Genomic DNA, 16,782 nt, shown 5'->3' on the forward strand with positions numbered 1-16,782 from the left:
ATGGGGAGGGCAGAGGCATTGCTGCTTTGAAAAGATGAATGCAATTCCCATCTTATGAGGAAATGACTTCAGATTTCTGAAGAGTGTTTTCAAAGTCTATCAGCTTAGTCTGAACAAAAAGATAGAGTCAAAACATGCTGCGCTCACTGACACCAATGGCCACCGTGAAGAACAGAATCATCTATTCTTTCTTCCAAGAAGATGTAAAAGTGGCCTAAAAGTAGATAAATCTCTGATTTGTGCTATTAAGTTAAATCCCCAAGGAGTTCAGTTTTAGTAAAATTTTATTTAAAAGGACAGGAAGGAATGGTGACTTTTTATTTTATTTCACTGGAGGGCTCTACTCAATCCAGATGGATGTCATCTGAGAAATAAATCAAACAAGCTTATTTGAAGAACCACAATATCATCATCTCATCCTTTCCAATAAGGTTATCATCTGTTTAAAACTGTTATTTTTTACAACTTAGTCAGAAACATTCATCTCCAAAGACCTTTGTTAAAACTCTTTAGCTTTTGGTATTGTGTAATTAATGGATTATATTATTTATGAAGCTGTCAAATGGATTTTTAAAAATTTAATAAATGCAACTTCTTATTTCTACAAATATTGTTGATACTTCTTGGTCTTTTTGCAAGTATACGTAGACAAACCTCTAAAGGATCACATACATCATTTACAATACTTGTTTTTCTTGAAGATCTGTTTGATGCACCCTTAGCATAAGTAGCCAATCCTTGGAGCCTTGCCCAAAACACAGATGTGCCACTAATCCTCTTGTTTTAACATGCGAATGCTGCAAATTCTGAGCTTATGGCTGCTAGTGACCTTAGTACATTTGAAGGTAGGCATCTTGACTATATGTCAAGGCTCCTTCTGTAGTCAGTCACAAGAGAGGCGCTCCTCCAGAGGGCAGTTCCTCCGGACGGCAATTCACGATGCTCTACCTTAGCTAAGATGAATTGCTCTTGCAGACCTTTATCCTCCCAACAGATACAGGAGGTACTTGGCTGATTAGCTTAGAGTATATGCTTACCTGCTAACATCAATAATAATGGATTTAATTTCAACAATATCCACCTCATTTCACAGGTGTACAAAGAAAGCACATGATTTTTCCATGGCTCCACTGCAGGAAGAGTTGGGACTAAAACCTAAGCTCTGTGTGGAAAAATTAAACTAAATTCAGTGGGAACTAGAAATGCAGAGATCCTAACACATGAGCCGCAATGTAAGGAAGGATAGCAGTGGCTGTGAAGACTACAACAGCAGCATTTGTCTGACCTGTGTGTTGGTGCCTCATTTGAAAGCCAATCCCAAATAAATTATTGATATGATCCATGGATATGAACATAAAATACACAAAAGAATCCTCTTTCATCATTTTTTCTGTGCAAGGTGCTTACTTAAATTCCCCAAGAAGTCTAAAATTACTTCTGAATGGTGTCCTAAGTATACAATGACTTTTTGCAGCATAGTTTATCGAAACATATTTTCACACTCAGTGAGTAAGGTCTATCTTAATGTTATCTCTATGTAAAAAGTCCTAAGATAATGCAAAACATTCAGAACATTGGAATTCTGTATCATTTTCCAGCAGCATAAAATGGGCTTATTTTCAGACAGGATTGTTCACCTGTAGCACTTGCTAAGAAAGGCAAGACTCAAACTGGCAATATTTAAGCTTTGCCAGAGGAAAAAACATGAGGTTACAGCTCAACTGAAGTTAGCTGGAAAGGGGCACTGAACTACCATAGTCTCTTCACAGAACAAACTTTATTTCAGAGTTTAATTCACACTGTCACTTAAAAATATATTTCAGGAGGACAGGCAAAACTAGTCATAGAGTTAACTACCTGAAGCTTCACAGAGAAACCTTTGATAAAAACTTCATGGCTGACACTAAATGCTACTGTGATTTGGTTAAAAACAAAATTAGCAGGACAGTTATTTTCATGGTAGGAATTTCAGAGACTTAGAAAACAAAGAATATTGCTGGGCTTTATATTAAAAAGCATGAGACATTATAAACATTCTTAGACATGAGATAGACTGCCATCTGTTTTACAGTTTCCTGCATTGACTTCACCAAAAAAGGCCAAAGATTGTTTAGAACCAAACAAATGTGTTATGTGCATCTCAAAATAGCCCGAATGGTACTTCTATAGCTGTTCAAGACAACCGCACAGGCAATCACCACAAGCAGGTAACTTCAGAATCATATTTTTTCCAGTTGGCATTGGAAAGTGTCCAAGACAAAGCTAAAGAAGACATAGGCAGTTCTACTAAAGGTGGAAGAATTGTGTTTCTCATAAGGCATTGAGCTTAACTATAGTGTTTGAGACCAGAAAGTGGCATCAACACTTGACAAATGTTCCTGGAACAACAGTATTGCAGAGATACTAGTTATGAAATGACTGAAAACTACTTAATACCCCATCTCAGTGTAGGAAAGGTTCTTCTAGATCAGAGTATCTCACCTACTGAAATATGGGAAGAAATTCAGAACAACAAGAGGAACAGAAAAAACCAATCAACAATAATGAACAGATTAAATGCCCATGTCAAACCACTATGACTGGTAGGTAACATAATAAACCATTATTAACATTAAGAAATGAACAGCAGCAGCACTGTATCAGCTGTTGTCTCTTCCCACTCCTAGGCAAAGAAGTTTTGAATTGGAAATATTCCACTTAGCTCACTGATAGTAATGGAAAGTGGAAAGTATGTGGAAAGTATGCAATACTTGACTTTAAAAAAAGGATTTGAGTCAAACCAACACTGAAGTTGTCAGTGGTTCTAAATTTGCATTGCTGATACACTAGATGTCAAGGCTTACATAGCCTTCTTTCTAGCCTCGGTACTTCAGATGTTACAGAATGAGAAACATCAGGATCGACAAAACAAATCAAAAGTAGTGGCACGAAGCAAATACAAGCAACATTTTACTTTGTGACTCAGAAAATGTCTCTTTCATCTACTATTTGAAAAGTAAAAAAGGGACAAGATCAGAGAAGAATTTAAGTTCACAGCATTAAACAGCTTACTTTGCACTTTGCAAACATATGCTGCTTGACTGAGACTCCTGAACTCAACTCACTATCTCCCTTTCTCCCATGAAGGCCAATTTCCCTCTTATCAGTAAAAGAAACTAAGATAAGCAGGTAGAACTCAGCTTCAAGAATGCAAAAGGGCATTGTCCAGCTAAAAAGTGCAAGAGGAATATCTCCATATAAAAACTAAAGCTGAAGTCAACTCCCAAGCTTCAAGTGTAGTGAAAAAGAGAACATTCAGAAGGAGGTAGGCTTGTCCAGGTTATTTCAATCAGAGGTAGACTCCTCAGCGATCCTACCCTTATGATACTACTTTGCTCATCACTAAACATTCAGCTATATTTTATTTTTTTTTACCTCCTCCTCATGTAGAACCACTTGACCTTTGAGTGGATTTCCCAGAGGTGCCACAGTCACAAAAGGTTGCCAGACACTTCCAACTATTCTTGGGAAGAGGTCATAAAGATCCAAAAAGTATCCACTCTTACTAGAAATGTTCATGAAGTACAAGGAAACAGGATTGCACGTAGTAACATAAAGAACGTTTTCAGCTTCCTCTTCTGAAATAAGAAAATAAAATTAATGAAAGGCTACTGACATCATGCATTGCTCTTCTGGAAATATATATGTCATAAACTTGGCAGATGATATAGAAAAATGTACAGAAAAATTACCACCATTGACACAGGGAGATAAGGACAGCAATGGTCTATTGATACTAACTAAATGTTAACAGGCAGAATCTTGTCACAACACTATTAACTATCTAAACAAGTAGTCCAAGGCACATTTGTGTAGACATGACTGCAGCCAGCCGCTAATATATACAAAATCTGTACAGATCTTTTTGTTTATAATCATGGTTCTCCTTCTTTCTCTATCCCAATTTCCCTTCCAATTCATGTATTTAATAATTAAACATGGGATGAATGCAAACTTCATATGGAACTTTTCACATATAACGCCTTCCTGACTGATTTCAGACAAATCTTGAAATCAAGACAAAGCCACCTAATTTCTGTTTTGCTGTCATAAAAGTCTGTTAATATATTTGAAACTAAGGCTACAAGCAGAAAAAGCAGGATTCCAGTATCGATCATTAGCAATCTGTTTATAAAAGTTTAGACATGTTTAACGATGAACCCTAAAAACGTTTATGAATATTCCCAATGATGCAATTCACTTTGGGACATAAGTAGTACAGGTAACTAAAGCAGTATTGATCCAGTAAGAAAGAATTTTTTAATCAGTATAAGCACAGGGGGAAAAAGCACAGCACTCTGCAAGTTAAAAGTTTTGTATTAAAACTGAATCGAGAGAGGAAAAGTCAAAGAATCATTTTTGTGAAGTAATACAGTGTTGAACATACAAACTAAACAGACTTGTAATTTTGTGGCTGTGTTCTACTTTAATTACATATCTTTCTCTTAGTTTGAAAAAGATGCATATCCTTACAAAGACCACAATGACTCAGTGAAATTATGCTCCAGTTTCAGTGGCTGATTATTTTTGTATTTTGCCTGCTGTTAAAAAAGTGGAAAAAAATATTATTTTTCCTATACTCCATTCCCATACCCTGTATCCTCCATTCCCATATTTCAATTCCTAGTATTATTCCTATACTCCATTGCAAACATACCTAGAAATACACGCTACTGTAAATGCACCAAAGTGTTGTTATTACAGTTAGAATCCCTCATATTGCCCTTTTATATTCTGTCACTGGCTATCAGCAAGCGCTTATGAAATCAACAGCCTAATGCTTCCTCACTTTGAGAATACTTCACGTATTTATAATATATATATATATATATTTAAAATATTAGGGGTCATTACAAAAGTTAGTAGCTTTTCTTACCGCACCTTTTGTTACTGTGACATCGCAAACTAAGTTAACTTCACCCAAAGGCAGTGTCCAAAAAGCGAGCTCTTCTGTGAAACTGAGGGACCTGGCTTCATGTCGTTCCAGTGGAAAGCCTTGAATATTTAAGTACACAGGGCCCTAAACCAAATGATAACAATGAGGCTTGCTAAAATATTCCACTCACCATTCTTTATGAAAATCTGCAAGTCTTCTTCAAGACTCAAGACACTTAACAACAGAAACAGACCAATTACTAAACAAATAAAAAGGAAAAGGAAATGCTTTTCTGCAAGCTCTCTGAATGTCCATACTGACATTTTTTTTACAGTATAGAAACCATCATGTCTTTCCTCTTCAGTCTTTTATTGGTTTCGAACCATTGTGCTCAGTGGCACAAAGGAGGTATCATGTACTGATACAACTCAGTCCATACAAGATAAAAATCAGAATAGTTTTGTTTCAAAGAAGTTCAATGGAAATTTCTTATTATATAAAATTTGAATCACACCCCTAAATCACATTAGCAGTTCAGGTTATTCCTTATTCACTGGAGTAATAACTACTGAAGTTAAGCCAAGAACTCAAAGATGAAAAGGACTTAGAAGCTTTGGCTGCAGGTCAAATTGTACCAAAGGTTCAGATTCAAACTTGGCAGCGCCAAAGACCCATAAGAATTCGGCTGCATGCAAAATAGAAACAATTCTTTTCAGTTTCTGATCTTATCTAAAAATTGAGATCTGGGGTCTCAAACTGGCCACCTTCAAGCATCCAAGACAGCTACAAAGTTCCTTCAGATATGGTATTTTCAACATCCTTATAAAAACCTCTTTTCAAGAACTTCTGAACAAACTTACTGATTTTAAAGCACATCTTACATTGTGAGGGCTAGGTATACAAAAACGTTCATTTTTCTAGACAGTATAAAAAAGCCCAAGAACAAGTAATAAGGACCATGCTTTGTATATACTCTTTTTCCTGAAGAAATTAATCACATTTTAGATTCTTCTCATCCCAATGCATAAAAACAGTATTATATGAATTAAAAAAAAATTAAAAGACAAACCTTTACATCTATTTTTTGAGTTTCTGTTGGACACAGCAGTTTATGTTGTGCATTCTGCGGCTGATCGACTTTCCAGTAGCCCATAAATTTATGATCTGGTAATGGCAGTCTGTCAAACAATGTAGGAACAAATGAATTTTTACATTCATTAACCGGCAATTGATATGGAATAAATCATTTAAACAACTGCATTTTTCCAATGAGGCATATCTGAAGATTCTCTTGTAGAAAATGCTTCCTCACTAAAGTATTTAATTTCTTTTACATTTTAAATCATAAGAATTTTAGCCTTCTGGAATACTAATACAGTCACAACCTAAACAGCATCATAAAAGAAGAAGCAATTCACATAACATGGCCTCAAAAGGAAAACTTTTCCAGTCTGAATTATCTGAGTTATGTAATAAAATATATCCAAACCATCCCTTGCTTGGCTTTATTCAGATCAGGCAGGGTATGACAGTACCACTTAAAGGAACTCCTGCCAGTGGCACACACATCTTAAAAACCAGCAGAATAAGCACAGTAAACACTGTGGCAAGTTAACCATGCAATAAAAGTTCAACAAATTATTTCCATATATTTTGCTACTGCTTACATGAACAAAGGCAAAGGAATACAGACGTGAGAGTATCCCACTGCCTTCTGTCCAGTACAGTCTACAGAAAGGACAGGGACATCTTTGAAAGCCTCAGTTGCTTGCCTTGGTCTAATTTCTTCATTTCTGTACCTTTTATTTAGGGAAGAAATATATGGGCCACAGCAAAGCTCATTTATATAGGAAGAGAAAATGTTTGTGTATGACAAAGTAGCTTGACAGCAAAATAGGGACAACACAATTTTTATTTCTTTCCTCTGAAGTGATTTGCAACCGCTGAAAGCGGTTTGACTTCATTAATTGGCACAAATACCTTCAAGCTAATGAACTAATCACTTTTGGTTTCTTTTATTTAGGATCAGTTGCTCCTAAGGAGACCTCCTATCAAAACAACATTCTGTGTTACACGCCATTGCACATTATTGTACAGCTACAGGACTTGGCAAGAGAACAGAAGACATTCTTTCTCCCAGTTTCTATAAATATCTCCAAAGTCTATTTCAAGGAAGTTTTCTTAGACTGTTTGTTAAAAGTCTGTGCTTGGACTCTTCTGTCCTGTCTGATGATGTTCATTCCTACCGTTACAATTATTTCCCCTCTCCCAATCAGCCAACTTGGCCCCTCTAGATATGAAAGGTTTGTTTAATTTATTCTTGATACTCTTTTCAGAATAATAAGGGATCCCAAATAAAAAAATCTCAGTTGGACTATATATGAAACTTAGGGAATTTTAATTTTATTTTATTTTTTCCACTGAGAACTTAAAGGAAAAGTGACAGAACGAACACTGATATCCTCTCATCTCTGCAACTCATGCAGGGAAGCTGCATTAATATTTGCTATATATTGACACCAAACCTCAAGCAACCAGGAGAAGCCAGTACTCACAGGCAGGTCGTCACTTAGTCTCCATGACCATTCTGCATTTGGACCATCTGCCAAGGCAGTCAGATAGCCAAAGACACTTTTTGCCGACAGAAAATGGCTTGGAAATATGCATCTCATTAATTCCCTTTCTTAGTCAAAGAACCAGTAAAGTCTTCACTGCCTGTTTGTTGCCTAATTAAGGATATCAATAGATACCAATGTTTGAAGAGTGATTTATTATTTTGCATTCTTCCTCACTTCAGTTTGCATTTTTCCATTCTTTACACCTAGCTAATCTAGCCAGATTCTTCTCGAATTAAGAAGAGAAATTAAGCCAAAAAATGCAAGTACAATATACTGTAGATTTCGATATTCAATGTCATTAGGAAAAAGCATTCAGGATGCACTATTTCAAAATATGCACAGTTCTTAGAAAAATTTATTCATGCAGGCAAAAAATGGGTGAACAGTCAAATCACTAGACTAAATGTCTGTTTATCCATGAACTGGAATTTTATGTCAGACTTCTATTTGGGTTTCAAAATTATTTGTTGGCAAAATGTTGGTTATGGCTTGAGCCAAAACTGCCTTGTGTACAAAAAGAAACTGGAGATTTTTTTTTTTGTTATGTGACTCTGAGTACCATAATCTCTGATATGCCTTTAATCAGCAATAATTGTTTCCTGTTAGCTCAATGGAACATTAACTTCCACAAGGATTTAGACTGTGGTTTTAATTCCTTACACATTACTTCCATGGACAACATCCTAGAAATCAACAGGTTCACTAATAATCATGAACACTTATTAAATTTTAAAACAAAACATATGTTAATAACAAGCTCTAACCAAATACCCTGCTTTATATAGTAACAGAATTAGAGATTGCATTCCCAAAGAAACAAAACATTTCCACTCTGTTTCAGCTTTCTGGAGATTTGTTTTGCTAATAGCTCCTCTCTTCCCTCAGGAAAACTGATTTCTCCTTTCTCCTAGATTCTTGAGGTTTTCTTCTCTTCCCTGTTTCTGAATGATTTAGTTTCTCTGGGGCAGCAGACCAAGTCATCATGAACAGCGAAGAGGAGGGAAAGGTAGAACAGAATTTAAGAATAAAACAGAAAGCAGAATTCATAACACAGCGTTCTCTGTCAAGAGTAACAAGGATCTTATTCTTCCAGGGCCTGACAATTCTTTTTTACTCCATCTCACTGCTCTCTCATACAAATCTGGTCTAAGAAAGACTAGGAGTATTGAAGAAGCTAGTGGCATTAAAGGTCTTATAACCAGTCTGCCTCCTTAATGATTTTCAGTAGAGAGTGAGGGTGCAGAATGACTGGAACATGACCACACTGAAAACATGTATACATCCTAACAGTTTTTCTCTAGTGAATATATATGATATGCAGTGAAGGAGGGAAATTATCTTCTTTTCTCAGGACTTATAAATAACAAGCAAATTTTGACAGTAGTAGTAAAAAGCTTTTCAAGGCATTCCTGCCACACTGCTGTATTTCAAATTAATTAACCAAATATGGTTTACATAAAAGGCAGACAGAATACTATGGAAATGCCACCACCGGCAAAAATCTGCTAACCAAAGAGATCTGATGGGTGTAAAAAGTGAAGTGGCTAGGTAAGAACAGTACTGAAACTCGACTGCTCTCTCCAGCTGGGGTGTACACAGTGATCCGTGATTTTTGCTTTCCTCAAAAGCTGTAAAGGGTTTCTAGAACAGAAAAACTACACGACAGACTGTAGTAATCTTGTAAGAAAGCCAAGACTTAAAATCAAGTTCTAAGGAATTATTCCTGATGAGTTCTTTGATTATGGATCTGTCAAAGCCTGTTGCTTAAGGAAAATTTAGAAATACTTCTTAATGTTTATTTACTCTTTAATTTTGCATCTTGGTTTTGTACAAGATCACTGCTATCCATGAAATGGTTATGTAGGCAGGTATTTTGTTTAGAAGAAGTGGTTGCATGGGACCTACAGTTGATGGGACAATTCTACAAAAAATTACTATTTAGCCCGATTTTCTTCATGCACAGTGGTCTAAGGGGAGGCAATCTGTCAAAAGGTAATTCTCTAGTGTCTTCTGCTTCTGGAAAGTACTTCAGAACACAACTTCTTTTTCATTTGTATCTTTTTGATTTTAGAAAATAAATTCATTTTAGATTAATAAAAAAAATAAGACACAAAACAACTGTGTTCAAAAAGTCAATAGAACCTGCTTTATAATATTTAGCTTTCTGAGAACATACTGGAAAATGGCCACAGATCTTGTAAGACTGAAGTTCCACTGAATGCGAATTCTCTATAGCCAGTAACTATCGTACTAGTACAGCTGCGGACATGAACTGTGACAGGCAACAAAGCTGCTTAATACATGATCTTGTAAACCAGCTCAGTGCTGGCACACAATGTATCATTCAAGGACTTCAGTAACAGCCTGTGCTCTATCTAGCTGAAGGAGACTTCTATCACACCTAACTGTTTTTGACTTAAGTAAGATATAGTTTGAATCCAGGAAAATTCCTTACCGACCAGATCTCCATACTTTATTTAAAACTTTTTGATTAAGAATATAAGCAGTAGACATACAGAACAATCTTATGTTAGGCTTCCCATTCCCTGATAGTCAAGTGCAGACTCCCCTCGCCCCCCCGCTTCCCTTGCAATGCACAGAATGGCCAAGAGACACATATGGTATGAGACAGGCTCAACAATTAACTGCAGATTATCCAGGGAAAAAAACCCAACCCATTTCAAGAGAAAATTAAAGTTGTTAAAATTTACATTACATATAAAAAATTCAGTTCACATAAAATGAATACTCAAGTTATAGCAAGCACCTGGAAGTGGACAGTGACAGGAGGAAAAATATGGAATGGCAATTTCATCACGGATAAATGCCAGAATTACAGCTGAATGCTGTTTTACCTACGAATTGCAAATGGTCTGAACTGTGCACCAAAATGGCAGATCAACACGAGTTCAGACAAATGTGACATAACAGATGCCAATGGGAAAAACAAAGTGTAATTGTACATAAAGAAAGATAATGATTTAGTACAATGAGTAATCCATTTACCCATTATGTCTTAGCAAAGCATCATAGACAAGCCATCTGCTTTACACACAATACTGATAGAAATTATATACTATTAAACAGGTGATACCAAGAGATACAGACAACATCATGATGTTATAACCTGACAACACTGAACATGTCAGTGCCTTGAAAAATGGCCATCCTATTTGGGAAAAAAAAAATCCTGAAGGAAAAAAAAGCCCAAATAAAACATTACATTACAGGTCTAATATGTGATACTAATTTTGGAAATAAACGAGATAGCATCTACAAATTAATTTATCTTTTGAAAAAATAACTACTGCAAGAATTCTTTTCTAAATGGTCATTAGACATCACCTAATCTTTCCTTCCAAGATTAGGTGTATTAATTCCAGAGTCTAAGCTAAAATTCCCATAAGGATCACTGGTACCATCTGTTAAACTTCCCCTGTAATTTCAGCTGGATACAATTCTCAAAGTTCCTTCTACTGAGACCTGTATTGTAGTGTGTTGCTCGTATCTCTCATGCTTTTGTTCCTGCATTTACATCACTTATGTTTCAGCAGCAATTTAAATAATTCTGATTTATTCAAGCTTCCTTTTAGATTAAGTAATAGAAGACAGACTTTTCCCAAACTTGCTAAAATAAAATAAAGATTCACAAATTGTTTGATTCAAGACAAGCCAGTGAATACTTGTATAAAGGAGTCAGCATTTCAATATAATCATTTTCCTGTTCCAGAATCTCCTGGAAATGCTTATGTATCACAAAACTTCTTAATTCTACAGGATTTGTATTCTTGTCAATAGCAATGATTTTGTTGCAGGTATGACTAACATCCTCAGGCAGAAGAGGTTTGGACTATTATCCTAGTTTCCAGGTTACTTAACAGAAACACAGAGTAATTGATTACACTAGCTAGTAAGTCTTAAAAGTCTTGCAAATTAAGACTGGAGCACAGAAGTGAGCCTCTGCGGGGCTATGCTGTTGTCACTAGGACACTGTAGAAATCACACCTAGTAAGCCTTCAGATTGCCAACTTGTGAGAGAATATAAGCAGGTAGGAAAACAAGCTTAAAATTGAAAGTGATGTTGACAAGCCAGAGAACTAATCTGAAAAAATACAATACAGTAAGAAAAGTGTAAGCATGAAGGAAGTTGATTACATAAAGTGAAGATGGGGCAAGTGCTATGCAGGATTCTGCAGAAAGGATCTGGAGGTTCATGTTTAGAAAACCAGACATGAGTTAAATATTGCAAGAAATGCAAACATACTGAGGTTTTTAAAAGGGACTGCCACATGAAATACATCTCTATTCTATGCTCTCATACTACTCTACGCAGCTCTAGGAGAAACTAAACTGTCCAGTTCCACGCACAATGCTTAAAAATGGACACGAATCAAGTGGAGAGGGGGACTGTAAAAGAAAAATAAAAACAACCAGAGGCCTTAAAAGGGGGAAGATTGAGAGAAGGGGATGTGTTTAGTCTAGAGATGACTTTCTAATGGCAAGGATATTTAGAAACAAGACTGACTTGCTTTGGGAGGTTATAGAACTCCATCTCTGAAGGTTTTCATGTATGAATCATGACAAAAATCAGGTAAAAAGGTTTTAGATTAACTTGCATCTTTTCTGAAGAAAGTGGAACGGACTAGATTAGCACCATTTTCTTACTCTCAAATTCCTAGAAAACTATAGAAGAGGTCAGTACTCTAGTTCTAAACATGTAGCAGCCTCAGGAAGTACTTTTTCTGCGGTGGTCTAAACACCATACCAAATTACCCCAATATGTCCATCATGGGAGCTTGCCATAGGGGCTGGAATAGAGTTGGAGAGTTTATCTAGATGTTCTTTTACCCCAAGGCAGAATCAACCATAAATAAATAAATAAACCATTCCTGAAAGATGCGTCTGTAATTCAAAGTGATCCACCCATGGTTTACAACCTCCACAGGGTTAAATCTCATGACCAACAGCAGGGCTGTCTTGGATTGGAGCAGTAGGATATTGGAGGGTATCATATTTGAAAAGTTGTGGCAGTCCGATGAAGCTCCTGCTGACTGGAAAAGGGGAAACATAAGGCCGATTTTAAAAATGGGAATAAAGGAAGACCCGGGGAACTACGTGCCAGTCAGTCTCACTTCTGTGCCCGGCAACATCATGCAGCAGATCCTCCTGGAAACCATGCTAAGGCACATGGGAAATAAGGAAGTGATTTGTCATAGTCAACATGGCTTCACTAAGGGCAAATCATGCCTGACAAATTTGGTGGCCTTCTATGAAGGCACTACAGCTTTGGTGGAAAAGGGAAGAGCAACTGATGTCATCTACCTGGACTTCTGCAAAACATTTGACACTGTCCCACATGACATTCTTGCCTCTAAATTGGAGAGACATGGATTTGATGGATGGACCACTTGGTGGATAAGGAATTGGCTGAAAAGAGTTGAGGTCAACAGCTCGATGTCCAAGTGGAGAGCAGTGATAAGTGGCATTCCTCAGGGGTCGGTATTGGGACCAGTGCTGTTTAAAATGGACAGTGGAATCAAGTGCACCCTCAGCAAGTTTGCCGACAATGCCAAGCTGTGTGATGGGGTCGACAGGCTGGAGGGAAGGGATGTGCCATCCAGAGGGACCTTGACAGGCTGGAGAGGTGGGCTCGTGCAAACCTCATGAAGTTCGACAAGGCCAAATGCAAGGTCCTGCACATGGGTCAGAGCAATCCCAAGCACAAATACAGGCTGGGTGATGAGTGGATTGAGAGCAGCCCTGAGGAGAAGAACGTGGGGGTGTTGGTGGATGGAAAACTGACAATGAGCCACAATGTGTGCTTGCAGCCCAGAAAGCCAAACGTATCTTGGGCTGCATCAAGAGAAGTGTGGCCAGAAGACTGAGGGAGGTGATTCTTCCCTTCTAATCCACTCTCATGAGACCCAGCTGGAGTGCTGTGTCCAGCTCCGGGGACCCCAACATAAGAAGGACATGGACCTGCTCGAGCAGGTCCAGAGGAGGGCCACAAAGATGATGAGGGGGCTGGAGCACCTCCCTTATGAGGACAGGCTGAGAGAGTTGGGGTTGCTCAGCCTGGAGGAGAAAAGGCTCCGGGGAGACCTTACAGCGGCCTTCCAGTACTTACAGGGGGCCTACAGGAAAGATGAGGAGGGACTCTTTATCAGGGAGTGTAGTGATAGGATGAAGGGTAATGGTTTTGAACTGAAAGAGGGTAGATTTAAAGTAGATATAAGGAAGAAATTCTTTCCTGTGAGGGCGGTGAGACGCTGGAACGGGTTGCCCAGAGAAGTTGTGGATGACCCCTCCCTGGAAGTGTTCAAGGCCAGGTTGGACGGGGCTTTGAGCAACCTGGTCTAGTGGAAGGTGTCCCTGCCCATGGCAGGGGTGCTGAAACTAGATGGTATTTAAGGGTCCCTTCCAACTCAAACCGTTCTATGATTCTATGATAACCTGAAATGCCAGCTGTGTTGGATGCAAGTAAGGTACTTAGACCAAGATTGCTGGATTATCAGAGCCAGGTGGTCAGCCTAGTCCGAAACTTGCATGGTGAGATCTAAGAAGAAGTTGCTTTTATCAACTATGTGTGAACTGCTCCTGTAGTTTCTCCTCCTTTTGGTTTTCAGTGTACAGAGTATGCACTCACAGTTGCCAGTCAAGTGAAGTTTTTGTGGTGGGTCTTCTGTCATTATCGGTGTAACCTGTCCTATAAAACCTCAGTGACGGATTCAAAATGATTGGATGATTATCCCTAATTCAATATGATCAGATCTTTCTTCTCTTCTCACTTCTAGACTGAACATTCCCCATTAGAGCAATCTTTCTCTTCTGTTTCCTAAACCTCTGATCTTCTCATTATGAAAGAGCCCTCTTCAATCCACCCATGTAAACCCACATTTAATACTTCTAAAAATTATATAAAGTGGAAATTTCTCAAAACCTATGACAAACATCATAATTCTTTAAAATAGAAATTACCAAGTGACTTTTAGCAAAGAAACTATGGCAAGAGTTTCAAGTGTGTACTGTCAATTTGACAGACACTGTAGTTGCTCAAGTACTGGTTCCCTAGGCACGTAATTCTTCTGTCATCAAAATTAAAAGGTACACCACAATCATTACACTGCCGATCTTCTTTTCATAGTTATATATAGGATGTTAGATATGATAACAGTGGTGCTCCAGCAGGAGAAACCTACACATGGACACCTAATATCAAGACACTATGTCATAAGAATCAGTCCCTCCTTAGCAAATATAAAATATATATGTCTCATGGAAAATTCAATTTTCCATATATCCATTTCTTCATGAAAGGGAAATATTTGTTTCTCCATAAATAAATTATGTATTAGAGTTCAAGCCAGAGTAAGTTTTCTAATTGCTTTTCAATATGATCTACTTAAGCCTGTCATCTTAAGTTGCAGAAGAATGAGTTAAATCTGTTCCATAATTTAGTTTTGTCTTAAAAAAACCCCCGTTTTGATTCTAACCTCTGAAAAAGAACATGGTGTAATATATCAACTGGTAACATAATTAAAGAATAATACTGATATACAGACACATTCAAAAATGGTTCTTAGAGCTTACATGCATTGTCCTATTCTGAAAAAGTATTTTTGTAAAGCCTTTTGTGAGTATCAAAGACAAAATCCACTACTGAAGATAACTTTCTTTTTTTTGCTATTGATTTAGGTAATAACAGGACAGAAGTGTGTTGCAGTTCAATTAAAAACACAGGAGAAGAAACAAGTATTTCCCTTTATTAATATATATGTTTACCATACAAGCTATCAATATGCACATAGACATTAAGTATTAATAATAAGCAAATACTCTATCATAAAGTAATTTATATTGTTGTAACTTATTTGGAGGAATATGAATTTGAACCAGAGGAGTATTGACTTCAAGTATTCCAGATTATTTTAAAATCAGTTAGCAGCAAGATAACACACTATAAAAAAGTGATCATGAGAGACCTGTCTTCTTAGTATATATCTTATGCTATTCTTACTCCTTGGCCAGTTGTACATTGGTCGGTTTTGCTCCAATAGGTATCCCGTATTTGTGCAAAGTGCTGATTAAAATTTCACGCATTTCGTTGTTGTAGGAGTCAAAGTCAAAGACATTTCGAACAACATTTGCCAGTCCTTCAGCTGGAAATTTCTGTGAAGAAAAAAGACCCCCAAATTTCTTTTACTGAGTATCTGTTAAGTAACAGCATATCATTAAATACTTCTAAAATGAGCAGTTATAACAGTAACAGCTCAACTTAGACAGTGCTCAAGTCATCTTTTTTTTTAGTTTACAGAATAAAGAAGATACATTGCTTCAAGTCAGAATGAAGTTACTGACACTAAACCTGAATTAAACAAACAAGCAGGATACAAATATTTAAATACTCAGCATCCTGTCTTAAAGAATTGTTTTCATTATACACATAACAAGATGGTGTAATCATCAGAATATATAATTAAATATAGCCTGTATTTTTTAAATTTGGAACTGCTTTCTCCTAACTGAAGATCAGATACAAATACATATATTCATATAATTCAGCTATACAATTCATTTAAGAATTCTGATTCTTAACAATTAATATAGAAAGCAGAAAACACACTGCTTACTAAAAATGACTTTAGGCCATGATGGATTTTAGTACAAACAGAAATTCACTTAAGATTTGCAAACATTTGTTTTCTTAGTGAAGAATACTACTTGAAATGTGCTGTGTACATTAAAAAAAACATTTACCAAACTTTCATTAGTATTTCCAGCAAAGAAAGTTTTGCTACTGAACTGGAGTGATGATTTAAGGCCAGTGTGCTCTTCTACATTTCAGAGCTGCCACTCACATATTCCCACACCTTATGATTATTGTTGTTCTGCAAGAAGAAAACAGATTTTCCTGCCTCTCATTTCCCACTAAGACCTAGAAGACATTAAGACTTAAAAGCCTTGATTGAGCAGTCAACTGAACTTATGGAATGGGAATAAACTGAAATGAAGAAGGGGTTTTTTGGTATCTGCAGAAGAAACTATAGGTGTGAAAAGCTGGTTTAGCCTTTCTGCAAACTGGTTCCAAGTGCTTAGTCAGTAACTTCCTCTGTCTTTTGATTTACCCTGAAACTCCAATAACAATAGCAAACATGTACTTGTCCCCATTTAAATTAAGGCAGATTTCAATAAGCATGGACCTTAACACATGCAGCCATAATTTCAGGCTTAAAAAAAAGCTTATTTTTT

The 16,782-nt window shown here is 36.9% G+C and overlaps 1 protein-coding gene across 1 annotated transcript in view; it reads right to left on the bottom strand.

Moving 5' to 3' along the window:
• VWA8 (von Willebrand factor A domain containing 8) overlaps nucleotides 1-16,782 on the bottom strand; it is a 196,396-nt gene that overhangs the window by 63,154 nt on the left and 116,460 nt on the right. Inside the window, exons 26-29 of the mRNA XM_074815604.1 lie at nucleotides 15,551-15,702; nucleotides 5,985-6,093; nucleotides 4,921-5,059; nucleotides 3,415-3,617 (exon numbers count right to left, since the gene is read on the bottom strand). Coding sequence (XP_074671705.1) covers nucleotides 3,415-3,617; nucleotides 4,921-5,059; nucleotides 5,985-6,093; nucleotides 15,551-15,702 — 603 coding nt within the window. The remainder of the gene's footprint in view (nucleotides 1-3,414; nucleotides 3,618-4,920; nucleotides 5,060-5,984; nucleotides 6,094-15,550; nucleotides 15,703-16,782) is intronic.

Source organism: Strix aluco, chromosome 2, assembly GCF_031877795.1.
Source record: "Strix aluco isolate bStrAlu1 chromosome 2, bStrAlu1.hap1, whole genome shotgun sequence".
Lineage (NCBI taxonomy): Eukaryota > Metazoa > Chordata > Aves > Strigiformes > Strigidae > Strix > Strix aluco.